Source organism: Argiope bruennichi, chromosome 4 (genome assembly GCF_947563725.1).
Source record: "Argiope bruennichi chromosome 4, qqArgBrue1.1, whole genome shotgun sequence".
Taxonomy (NCBI): Eukaryota; Metazoa; Arthropoda; class Arachnida; order Araneae; family Araneidae; genus Argiope; species Argiope bruennichi.
Window position 1 is genome coordinate 64227968 of NC_079154.1, and position 13157 is coordinate 64241124.

The 13157-nt window shown below is 26.3% G+C and overlaps 1 protein-coding gene across 1 annotated transcript in view; it reads right to left on the reverse strand.

Annotated features, from left to right (window-relative positions):
- Positions 1-12217, reverse strand: part of LOC129966571 (uncharacterized) — a 454962-nt gene extending 442745 nt beyond the window's left edge. Inside the window, exon 1 of the mRNA XM_056081029.1 lies at positions 11222-12217. Within this exon, the coding sequence (XP_055937004.1) occupies positions 11222-12106 (885 nt within the window). The 5' untranslated portion in view covers positions 12107-12217. The remainder of the gene's footprint in view (positions 1-11221) is intronic.
- Positions 12218-13157: the final 940 nt, after the last annotated feature.

Here is a 13157-nt window from a genome sequence, read left to right on the forward strand (position 1 = left end):
GCAATATTTTTCATCTTTAAAAAATTTTATTTAAAAAAATGTTTCCGCTTACTAAGCTAAAGAAGAAAATTCTTTCGTATTTGTTGCTGTATTCATAATAAATTGTCGATTATTTCCAATGTTTACAAATGCATTTCTGAATCAATTATTTCGTATTTTTCAGTATTTTTTTCCAATGATATTCATGTGAGAGAGCTACCAATAATTGTTTCGAAAATCAATATAATATCCGTATTTGTTGCTGTATTCGTAATAAATTGTCGATTATTTCCAATGTTTACAAATGCATTTCTGAATCAATTATTTCGTATTTTTCAGTATTTTTTCCAATGATATTCCTGTGAGAGAGCTACCAATAATTGTTTCGAAAATCAATATAATATCCGTATTTGTTGCTGTATTCGTAATAAATTGCCGATTATTTCCAATGTTTACCAATGCATTTCTGAATAAATTATTTCGTATTTTTCTGTATTTTTTCCAAATGATATTCCTGTGCGAGAGCTACAAATAACTGTTTTCGAAAATCAATATAAAGATTATTTCAATTTCAATTGTATTTATAGCAATAAGTGTAGTTGAAACGGTAACAATAGTAAGCAACATCAATGGTAACAATAACTATAGTAAGTACAATACCAATAGTAGCAATAACAATAGTAGGTTGTATTTATAACAAATCATAGACAATAAGTGCTATATAATTCTTTTTTTTAAATAAATACTATCTAAAATGTCCAGTTTTCAGATGAAATAAAAATTTGTATAGTAAAATATATTTGAGCTGGCTAGGAGGATCTAATGTTAGATCCTCAATACTATTGTCTATCCAGTATATGAGTCAGATGGCCGTTAAATTGGTTACTAAGGTTCGAATTTTTTCAGTTTAATGTGATATGAAAGTTCGCAAAGTGGTTATCTATCTATATTTCATCATAGTTATTTGATTTTGTTCAGCTTTTCGAGTTTTTTCTTTGAAATAACTGCAATTAAAAAGTTAAATTATTAGTTATTTACTATGTCCCTGTTTATATGCTGTCCATTTTAACTATGTTCTGGGTAAGAGAGGAATTAATAAAATTTTAATTTTATACTTCTCATTTTCAAAGTAATAAAAATTGTATTTTTATGTAATAAAATAAGAGAAATATTAGATAACTATACAAATAAAGAAATCGGGTCTAAAATTTTTTAATAAAATGTATTAATAATTTTTTATGTAATTTGCAATTATTTTCAAAATTTCCTACGATTGTAAGAAGTTATTCCTGAAATAAAAACCCTACAATTTGATATCGTAGAAATATTACAACAAAATTAGAATTTAAAAACTTAAATGCTTTTAGAAAGCAATTAATTATGCGAAGAAATTTTTTTTAAATGCTGATTAGTTTCTGTCAATCAGAAATACATTAATTGTCTTTTAGAATTCAATTAATTATGCGTAGAATTTTTTTTTTAAATGCTGATTAGTTTTTGTTTGATTGACATTTTGTTTTTGAAGTTATTTGATTTGAAACAGTTTCGTAATTTTGAGTCATGATCAAATGATAAACAGCATTATGTTGACATCCAACATTCGAAACAACTAAGTCATTCCATCGGGTGGAATGCAATGAAATCGGGGAAATAACTCAGTAAACGATCGCAAAGAAACACCTTGACTCATAAAGTAATTAAATATCTTAATTTCGATATACATAAAAGCATATCGAAAAAATGTGGTTTAACAAAATTGCACTACTTAATATATTGCTTTTCGTTTAAAAATTCTAAACATTCACAGATGATTAATTTTAATAGCACATAATTTTTTTAGGAAAGAAAAAGAAATCTTCTGTCAAAACAGTCTTTAAAAAATTGCTTACAATTTCCAAAGACGTTAAATCTAAATAATTAATTTAATGAAAAAAACATAAATTATTGTTTTAAAAACACAACATATATTGATCTTTAAATAAACATACAAAATTAAGTGATATTTACTCAAAATGATTGTTCAGAAAATTATGATCAAGAGAGGAACGGCTGCATATTTCCCCTTTTAATATCGCAAATATAGCCTGATCTAAAAAAATATTATAAATTTAAAAACATTCCATGAAAATTAATTTATTTTCTGCTACAAACTGTTGCCACTTAATTTTTTAATCATTCGTTAGATTTTATTTTCACAAACACCGTCATTAATATGATACATCATATCACTATTTTTAATAATAAAAATGATCAAAAATAGAAATAAATTGTGTGAAAATTTATACAGTTTTTTCCACTTAAACATAAAAATTGTTAAAATCTGACTGATATACAACCTGAATTCAACAGCAAATTAAAAACTTTATTTTTGAAAATATAATATTCTCTAAAAAAAAGATATACTTAAGATTAATAATGCTTATTTTTTACTACTCTTTGTTCATAATTTATATTGAAATGATGATAAATGATGATAAAACGACTGCAGCTATGATGATAAAACGACTGCATATTTATCTCATAGTAGCTGATCACCCAGCGTTGCTCTGGCTTACTACTTCTAGGTATAATATTATTAATGAAAAAGCTATGTTTATGATACACAATATAAAATTATGATACACAACATAAAATTCTTTCTGAAAACGCAAAACCTTTTTAATGTCTGAAACATTTTTTAAAAATATAACACAAACATCAATTAAACTAGAAAATTTTTTAAACCAACGTTAGCTAATTTTATTTCTAATAAGAAGTCTACATTTTGCTTACAAATAGTAAAATTTAAGCAAGGTTTTAACGAATATTTTGCTACAGTGAATTCTTAATTAATAAAAAATAATAACAACCATTCCTGATATAAAATGTTATTTGTCTGCTTTTGACAGTATCTTTTAATGTTCATCCGGAATTATGCTAATGTGTTCTGGCAGGGAGTTCTTTATATGCATTTTTATTCTTTAATAATAAAAAAATGTGTTTACAAATGATACATAAAATTTTTTTTAATTTATTAAAATGGGGAAAAAACACTGTACGGAAATTTTAAAAAAATATTGCTAGAAATCTTTCTAAAAAAATGAAACAGAAAATCAAAAAAATATAAATAAAGCAGTATGAAATGTATCATTTTCTACCAATGGAATATTTATAATTTTTTTTATTTGAAGATCGTCTGCGTCTATTCATTACTTATTAAATTTTGAAAAATTAATAAAAATGGAAGGAAATTTGATGGTATTGAAACTAATATAAGTAATAAAATAAAATTTTCAATTTTAGTTTTAAAAGTATATTTATTGGAATAATTTGCCCGGAATACTGCAGAAAAATTGCAAAATTTTGGTTAAATGGATTCATTTAATTAATTGGATTTTTAAATATCTTATCTATTTTTAAAAAAATTGGCAATACTCTTTTCCTTATCTTAAAAAAAAGTGTGCAAGATTTGATTGAATTTGGCCGAGTTACTTAGGAGGGGACGTGGAACATATATAAATATATGAAAATAACCCATATTTGCGCTATAAAACAAATAAAAAAAATTTTAATTAGATAAAAAAATGTTTAATTAATTTGTGCAATAAAAAGTATGTAAACACAAAATATTTTGAGATAAAATTTAAAATTCGCTTAAGTTTAATATTAAATGCGAACAATGAAGAAAAAGGGTTGAATGTTAAGTTCATCTACCGAACATATTCATGCGCTACTTTTTCGATATCATATTGATTCTCACTTTTTTTGCTTCAGATAAAGAAATCAATGGCGAGCACGAAGCACATATCTCGTATTACCTACCCATCAGCTATCATTTACGAAACAAATAAATGAAGATCTATCTGATCAACGCAAAAAGAAGAGTGCAATATAAACCAAAAAAAAAAAAAAACCACAGATAATCAACGAAAACCACTTGTCCAAGATAATACCAGCAGATGAGAAAGGAAATGAATGAAATATGAATGAAAACAACTCTCCAACGTTTGGAAGGGAAACAGTCTCCCTTTTTCTCACGTCACGTGTCGCTCCTTTTTCATTTCGAAGGAAAACCCTGCCTTCGTGAGGCATAAAGTCACGTTTCGAACATTTTTGGAGAGAACTTTCTTTTGGATTTGTTTCCGGAAATCAACAACGGGAAAGGAAAACATCGCTCAAGACAAAGAACTTCTCGGGCTGAGGTGTGGTCGGGAAAATTTTTGCAGGCGATGCTTTTTTGTGAGTTTAAACACGATTCTGGAGATTGAAGGCAGGTGCAATTATACTGGATGGCTGGCTTATACATATCAGTGCACTGACACCAGAGTTCGGAGTATGCAATAATATAAACAGATACTGCATAATATTAAAAAAAAGTCAAGCGAATTATTTTGAAAACAGTTGGAATATATAAGTCATAAAGAAATCATTGAAATGATTGAATGCGGAAAAAAAAAATCCGTCGAGGAATGTGAACATACTGAACAGATAAATTATTGTTTCATTTAATCTTCATTAATTAAAGAGATATAAAATTATACGCGACAAAGAAACAACAAGTTTTATATTAATTGCAATTAATAGCAAATGTGAACGTATTTAAGCGTTAAATAATTGCTTTTTTTTATTTTTCATATTTTTGTTTTTATATATTCTCTTAGGTTCTGAAAAACTTAACTGCTTCCAAACAGTGTTAAACTTGATAATCAAACAATGTTTAATTTAAGTAATAAAGCATGCAGATAGTCCATCTTCATAATACAATAATTTATTATTAATTAATTATTACAAATTAATATAAATATTATTATATTACAAATATTTATTACAAATTATCTATTACAAATATACAATTAATCATTACAATTAATATAAAATTAATATTATGTTACAAATTAATATATTACAAATATTATATATTACAAATTAATATAAAAAGATTTCTGCAATACTTATGTAAGAAAAAAAAAAAAAGACTGAAAATTCACTTAATTTTAATTCACTTCACAACTTTTAATCCCAACAAAAGGCCAATCTAAAGGTCAAATAGTTATTTTGTGTTAGTACTTCAGAATATGGATTTACTATATTTATAACAATTACTTTTTAAATGATAAAACTTTCAAAAATTTTCTTCAAAAGACTGAGAAAAATATATTGAAAAATATTGAAGAATGTCACTGCCGGCACGAGAAGCCGATAAATAGATATTTTTTTCATAGAATTTGAGACCGGATGTTTCATTTGAACTTTTTTTACAGCAGTTATTTTTAGAAAAGGCCCAATCATAAAAATGGAATCTAGATACAAAAAAAATAAGAAAGAAAAAAACAGAATGAAAAATAAAAAGAACTAAATTTTGTGTCGGTTGCGTATGGGGTTGGTAAAAACTTGCAAGAGAATATCAGTGTTATTTAATACTGGGATGAATGGTGTCAAAAAATATATCCTGATGTCACTAAAACTAGCAAAAAAAAAAAAAGGAAAGGAAATGTAATGTTTAAAAAATTGTTTCGCGTGAAGCCTTAAAAAAGCATATAAAGGAAATATCAATTTATTCTGGCAGCTTGGAGGAACTAAAGACACAATAGGAAAAAGAAACTCGGGATTCATATTTCTGTTTTCTTTTTCAGTACCTAATTGTTGTAATTTATAAAATATTTTGTACTAAAAATATATTGAAATTTATATATTACATTAAATATGGTCATCTAATTCAATTTTAATTTCAAAAACTAAGAAATTATATTATAAAAAGTAGAAAATTGTTCGCGTAACTGTTTGTAGAAAAAAACTAATTTTTCTGTTAATTTGATTAGCTTAATTTCGTTAATTGGTTCCATTCGATTTAGCATGTTAACTCTTAATGCTCTAATTTAGAACGACAAATAATTTTTGGGCTGCTGAGGTATATAATCCTCTTTTTGCTCTCAAACTAAATCTACGCTTTTCACATCACTGCTTGCGGCCAAATCAGATAGAACCTCTTATAATGTTGAGACTCAGAATGTTGAATTTTTTTGGCATCATAATCTACAATTTTGAATTAGGTATCTCAAATTTAATAATGATATAAAGCAGAGTGCATATAAATTGATAACACAAAGTATACATATTATATATATATATATATATATATATATATATATATATATATATATATATATATATATGGTTGAATCTACATATAAAAATTCAAAATTTTATTTATTATAATAATTTTTTATTTTAATAATTTATCCACAAATAAATTAAATAAAATTAGAAAGCTTGAACTTGACAAATAATGAACCTCAATTTAGAAACATTTAAGAAAGCATAATTGTAACAAAAAAATATGAATATAATTAAAAATTCGGACCTTTAAATCAAATATTAGTACAAAACTAAATAGATATAACTGAAACAAAGTTCGAAGATTCTATACATTTACACATTTACATATAAATTAAAAGACTAGTTGCTAAAATGTCGGGGTAAGAATCTCAAAATCTCGCCTTTAGAATGAACTAATAAACAGAAAATATCTGCAAAAAATAGGTAAATTTTCTTAAGATGCTTATAATGTTTATAAACTCCATCCTTTTTTCAAAATAGTCTAAAGAAATGACAGAGTTATCTTTAAAGGAATCATTTTCAAAAAAATTTGGTTTCTCTTTAAAAAAATTAACAACTCAGCAATATGTTGCTTCTACATAGAAACGTTTTTTTTTTTTTTCTTTGATAGCATGAATATATTTCACTTCTTTCCTTACATTACGAACCCCTTTATATCCATTTGATTATCTCTATCACTTTATAACATAATATTTATAGAATACCTATTACTTTTTTTAGTGTTCGGAATTAGTGAGTCACATTTTAATTTATTTTAAATCTAATTTTCAGTGCATTTCTTAGTTTAAAAAATAGCACAATAATTTTATCTTTAATCAAAATATTTTTAAATATATCTTCCCCGCGCTTAATTCTATACGTTACTGAAAATCATTTCTAATTTTTAACCTCTTTTTATTTTATCTTTAATTCTTAAATTTCATATATTTTATTTTATCTGGGCTTAATGTAAAATATAAAAAACAACTTCAAAGTGAAAATATCTATGTTTTTAAATTTTCTCTTTGGTTTGGCTTTTCCAACTTTTTTTAAAAAATTGTTTCCTAATATTTTTCTTTTAACTAATATAAAAGAAATATAAAAAAGAATATGATCGCTATAGGCTCTTTCGATAAGCTTTGGAAATTCTTATAAAAAATATTATCTTTACAAAAAGGAAATAAAATTTTTATTAGTAATTTATTCTATCTTTTGCGAAGATTTAAAAAAAATATTTTCGTTTCTACAAAATAGATAAATAAAGTTTAAGCCGGCCGCGAGTTAATCAACTTTTCCATCTTCGTTTTTTATGAATCATTCAAAAAAAATTATTTGATTACAAGAAAGTTGTTTCCAAAAAAGAAAACTACTGAATAAGAAGTCATTTTCACAAAAATAAGAATAATAAGCATTAAAAAAAAAGCTTTATGCAATTGGAAATTTTGTTTTATAAAAGGATGTCGGCAGGAAAAAAAAATGTAGAAAATAAAATTATCCATCTTCCAAGATAAATATATATACTTCTTAGAATCTAAAGTATAATTTAAATTCCGTTGCTTATGAATTTCAGAATATATTTGGTCGCAATAAAACAGCAAGAGATTGTTAATTATCTATAAATTAGTTTATAGTTATTCAACTGTCAACTAGAAAATTTCTACAAAATTAAAAAGAAAATGTAAGATGAAAACTTTTGAATGAATTTTAAAAATCTAGAATTATAAAAAAAATTCAAAAGTATTAAAAATTTGAAAAATATCTTTTTCAGAAATTCCCCACCCCGCCTTTTTTTCTTTCCTTTTTTTTTTTTTTTTTTTTCGCTTTTTAATGTTTCTGGAATTGAATTTTTTTGTTTTTTAAACTCTTTCACCACGTTATTTTCAAATAAAATTCATAATACCATGCACTAAATTTGTAGATTTTTTTTTTTGCAATTTTATTTTAATAGCATACTTTTTAAGTCAAGAAATTTTTGTCAAGTCTGTATTTGGATCTTTTTATCTTTTTCGATCTGGCTAATAAATTAAAACATCAGAAATACTGAATATTATATATATATATATATATATATATATATATATATATATATATATTCGGGGTTTCTTTTCGTTTAGAAAATTCTAATTTTTTTCTTTATAATAATAAAATTTTATTTCAAAATCAAAAGTTTAATACCAAATATCAGTAAGCATACATGATATATATATATATATATATATATATATATATATATATATATATATATATATATATATATATATATAAGTAACCAATCCAAAGTAAGAAAAAGTTTGAAAACGAAACTAAAATGAAAACGAAACAAAACAGTTTCGAAATCGCAACTAAAATTTATTACCTATTTAAACTAAAACAAAAAAGGAACTTCATAGTATTTAGAGAGCGCAATTGCAGCTACTTCTAAAACACAGATGAATTGATACAAAAGTATTAGAATCAAGTTAATAGGAAAAACAAAAATCAAATAAAAATTAAACCAAAAAAATTATTAAAAAATATTAAAAAAGAATCCGGCTTTTGTATATATATATATATATATATATATATATATATATGGGATTTAATTCATCTATTTGAAAAATAAATAAGCATTTCATCATGGCCTAGAATAATAAATACTTCATGCAATATTTTGAATTTGAAAGATAGTTTTCAGTTCAATTATTCATAATTATAAAAAAGAATTGTAATCTAAGAAATTGCATAAAATGTGATATTAAAATGCCAATAGAATATAGATAAAATAGATAATATTTCGAAAATAATATTTTCCTATTACCTTTTAGATCGAATAAGTAGATTTGTGGAGAGGATAAATGTATTTTATAATTTTATCTTTTAAATGCAGTTTTTAAACTTCATTTATTTTATTTTTATAAATTAAATAACATGTTAGTCTTGATTTAATGCAAACATGAAAAATATACGAGTGAGATACTTTCCTACCTATTTACCACTTTTTTACAATAAAACTCATGTATGTATACATTTCGAGGAATTCCCATTAAAAGGGCACAGATATATTTTTTTTATAACGAAATTTCAATTTCTCTGCTCTTTGAAAATTTTATAATCCTAGTCCTTCAGAACATTTTTTAACGTTATTATGTGGCAGTTTCAAATGGAAAAATCTTAAGAACTGTTTATAAATAAAAGCTTAGATTTAAAGGAGAGACTGCGATAAATTTTTCTACTAAATTTTCCATTAGATACTTTTTTTAAAGTTTCTCCTTTTGTTTTGATTGCTCAGTTTCACTTTCATAACCAAATAAATGCTGAAAAATTACTCTTTCTTTGTTTTTGTTTTTAATAATTACAGGTGTTCAATGTTCATTTTTTTCTTGTATTTTAAGCTATTTTTTTTCTTACTTGTATATTTTTTTTAATAAAGTACAGATTAGAATAGACATATTTCTTTCAACAATATGTTTATTAAAAAATAATTAACACATAAACGGAAAAACGTATCAAATTAAAAAACTAGTAATATTATTTTGCATACGATTCATTCTTTTACAACCTTCTTTGGTAACATAAAATTAAATTTAATTAATTACAGCATCTGATATTTGACATAGCCAAATCAATCATCGCCAAGGATTAAAGCAAGAGAAGAAAATGCTGAAAAGCAACCACCATCAAGCAAATTAATAATTTCTTCCAATTAAAACTGATTGCCATCTTTCTACTTTTGCAATATGTATATTCATAATCAGTTATCTAATATATCCTGAAATTCAATGCTTCTATTTAAAAAAAATTAAAATTAAAAATTCCCAGACTGTTAGAACACTTTTTCAATACCATTCTGATTTGAATTATATTCAGATTTGACCCAAGAAATTTGAATTTTAGTGTCTCTTTATCTGTTTCAATAACAAAAGCTTTTTTAGTAAGAGTATATTTTCCATTTATAACGCAATTTTTTTTCCCTGAAATAATATCAGTGACATAGCTGTAGAGGAAGTACGGAGTACATGTTAAGGATTCAAAATCTTCGAAATTTAACATAAATTTTGCATTATTTAATTACAAAAATTTTTGTAAGAATATAAAAAATTTAAAAATATTAAAGATTTCTACTCGAATTTCATTTTTTTTTCTTTCTCTAAATGATATGAGTTCATAACGTTTCTAGGAAATATTTATAGAAAGTTTACATATTTTACGAAATATTCAAATATATTTTGTATTCATTTAATTTTGTTACTATATATTTCAAGCATTAAATTTTTTTTAAGAATAAAGACATAAATTATAATTTGAATTATATATGTTTCATTAATATAAGAAACACTGTATGGAATATTTGGATAGAATATAACTTGAATTGTGCATTAATCATAAAACGATAAAGTTAGGATCTAATAATTACTAAATATATTAATTCTATCGAAAATGAATAAATAAATAGTTTCTTTTCCAAATCAAATCTTTTATTTTATACTCAAATTACAGAATAAAAATTCGATTTGGAATTATGCTTGATTTTACATGATTGCAATCATTCAATTTAGCAATACATGAGATATTAAATCTTAAGTCAAATATTTATGGCGCCATTGGCGAAATATTTGCATTGGGAATGATTTAATCCATCTACGGATAATACTACGATAAATTTAAAATATAAATATTATTAAATACATATATATTATTGAAAATAAAGAAGGAATATATTCACATAATGGAAATTTGAATATTTTTCGATTTGATTTATTTTAAGATTTGACTAGTAATTTGAATTTTTGTGTCTGTTCCAATCATAAAAATATTTCGCGTAAGGGTATATTCTCCATTTATTACACATTTTTTCCCGAAGAATAATATCGATGACAGGGTTAAGGGGGAGAAGGGGTTATGGAGTACATAAGTTGAGGGTTCTAAAACTTCAAAATTTAATTTTATTTAATTTTAAAAACAATTTTGGTATGAATATAGGAAGTTAAAAAGTATTAAAAACTTATAAATTAAAAGGGTTTTTACATAGAAAACGTTCAAATACAGTTATTAATTATTATCATTGTATTACATTTTTTAAAAAGTTAGAAGCATTTTAAATAAAATATGATTTAAATCTACACATTGATTTACACAATAACAGCAGAAAATTTCAGTTATAAAAAAATAATAATTCATATTTACTCACCGGATTCGTGTAGGGCTGTGCGCTGAGTCGTATACCATCCCTGATGAGCTTTTCCTTCACCAAGTTTTTGAGCTGCATCTTAGGATAACGTCCCAACTCCGCCTTCCCTTCCTCGTACTCGTCCACATACCTCCGTCCACACAACAGTCGAGGAGACACATGAATGCCCTCCTCTTCGCTGTCCGATGCCAGTATCCGTCTACTGCTTGACTTTTCACTGTCCGGCTGCTTTGTTGTCCGTCTGCCCTTACTCACACCTTCCTTGTCCAGTCTTCTGGGCAGGGATGCAGCCACCGATTTTTTCTGCTCACACGCGTGGATCACTTTTTCGTCCTCCCTCAGATATCGAAGGGTCGTCCTCTGCATGACAGGTGAGTTGTCGTCGTACGTCCAGTGGTCACCACCGCACATCCTTGGCATGCAACCCGTCAGGGAGTCTAAAGATGCCGAATCCGCCGGTGTAATATGGTTCCCATGATGCCGATAGCTGGACTTGCTGTTTCCTCGCACGTTGGATGGCACGGACTGGTGCCGGATGAAGGCCGGACGTGCCGGAACAGGTGACGACGAGCACGAAGCGACGGCGAATCCACCACAATTTTCATAATCGTCTGAGCTACTGTTGAATTGCGACAGGTGTTGGTTGTGTTGCTGTTCCTCTAAGGTAAAATATACAGCGGTGCCCCCCTCCTGGACCAGACGGCGGACTGCCCGCCGGATGATCTCCCGGTGCACCGTGTTGTCCACTCCGATGGCGTCCAGGTCAGGATCACCAATTTGTTTACATATTTCGAGGTCGTCGTATCCGTTGTCGATGAAACTGTCAGAATATTGGTCCAGGTGCATGGCCCGTAGCCATTCGTGGACGATGTTGGTGTCGGACATGGCTTCTCTATCCTGTGTGGTGTCTTGCGGCTTCAGGCGCGATGAGGCGACCGCACACCAGCGGCCATCACCGCCGAACACTGACTGTTCGTTTTCTCGATCTCACGGAAAACCGGCTTCGGTGTGAATCGCTCTCGTATAGGGAGAAAGGAAAGTCGCCAAGGAAGTTCGCCACATGCAGCTTTCGCGCCAATTTCGGTGAGAAAAGATGATTTATCATCACGTTGACTGTGTTGCCAGCAGTGGTAAGGTGATAGCCAGAAAATCTTGCCTCCTCGAAAAAAAAGGTGGCGGATGCAGTCAGTAATTTAGAAGTTTTCGTCAAAATAAAATTTGCCAATTAATATCAATTAGATGATAAAGTATCACAAATTATCCTTCTTCTAAGAAATAATAATTTTCTTTATTAATCTAAAAGTATTAATCAAAATATTACTGCTTTCTAATACTTGCATAGCTTTATCATTCGGTTGATGAAAATTTGAAAGGCTTTTGCCGCCTATTTTCGTACTAAACTTTGTTAAATAAAGTATGTAATTACATGGTGAGATGCGATATTTTAAAAAATATAACATCATGTAATGAAAATAATCTATAATTTTATTATCTCGCCTTTGAACAAGTACTAACAAATTTTATCATTATTTATTATGTAAATTTTCCTTTCAGTTTTAGGAGCAATTATTTCATATAGTTTAATTTTCTACTAATTTTATTTTATTTATTCATTTTATTTGTTTTCATTTTCTTTTAAATTTCTTTTAAAAACTTAAGTAAAAAATTCTTTCACAAAACTCATTATAAATTCAAAATTTTATTAAATTTTTTCATAAAATGTTATATTATAAAAAAAGATATCTCTCGTAATAGTGCATTCACAAATTAAATATCGAATATTATGTTTATACTCTGATCCGATTTCTTTATAAGTGTAAGTTTTGGAATTAAATATTTCTAGTGACAAATATCAAAATGAAAGTAGCTGCTATTAAATAAAATTTATATCATATAGTATTAACGAATGTCCCTCAAAAACTATAAAATTCTTACT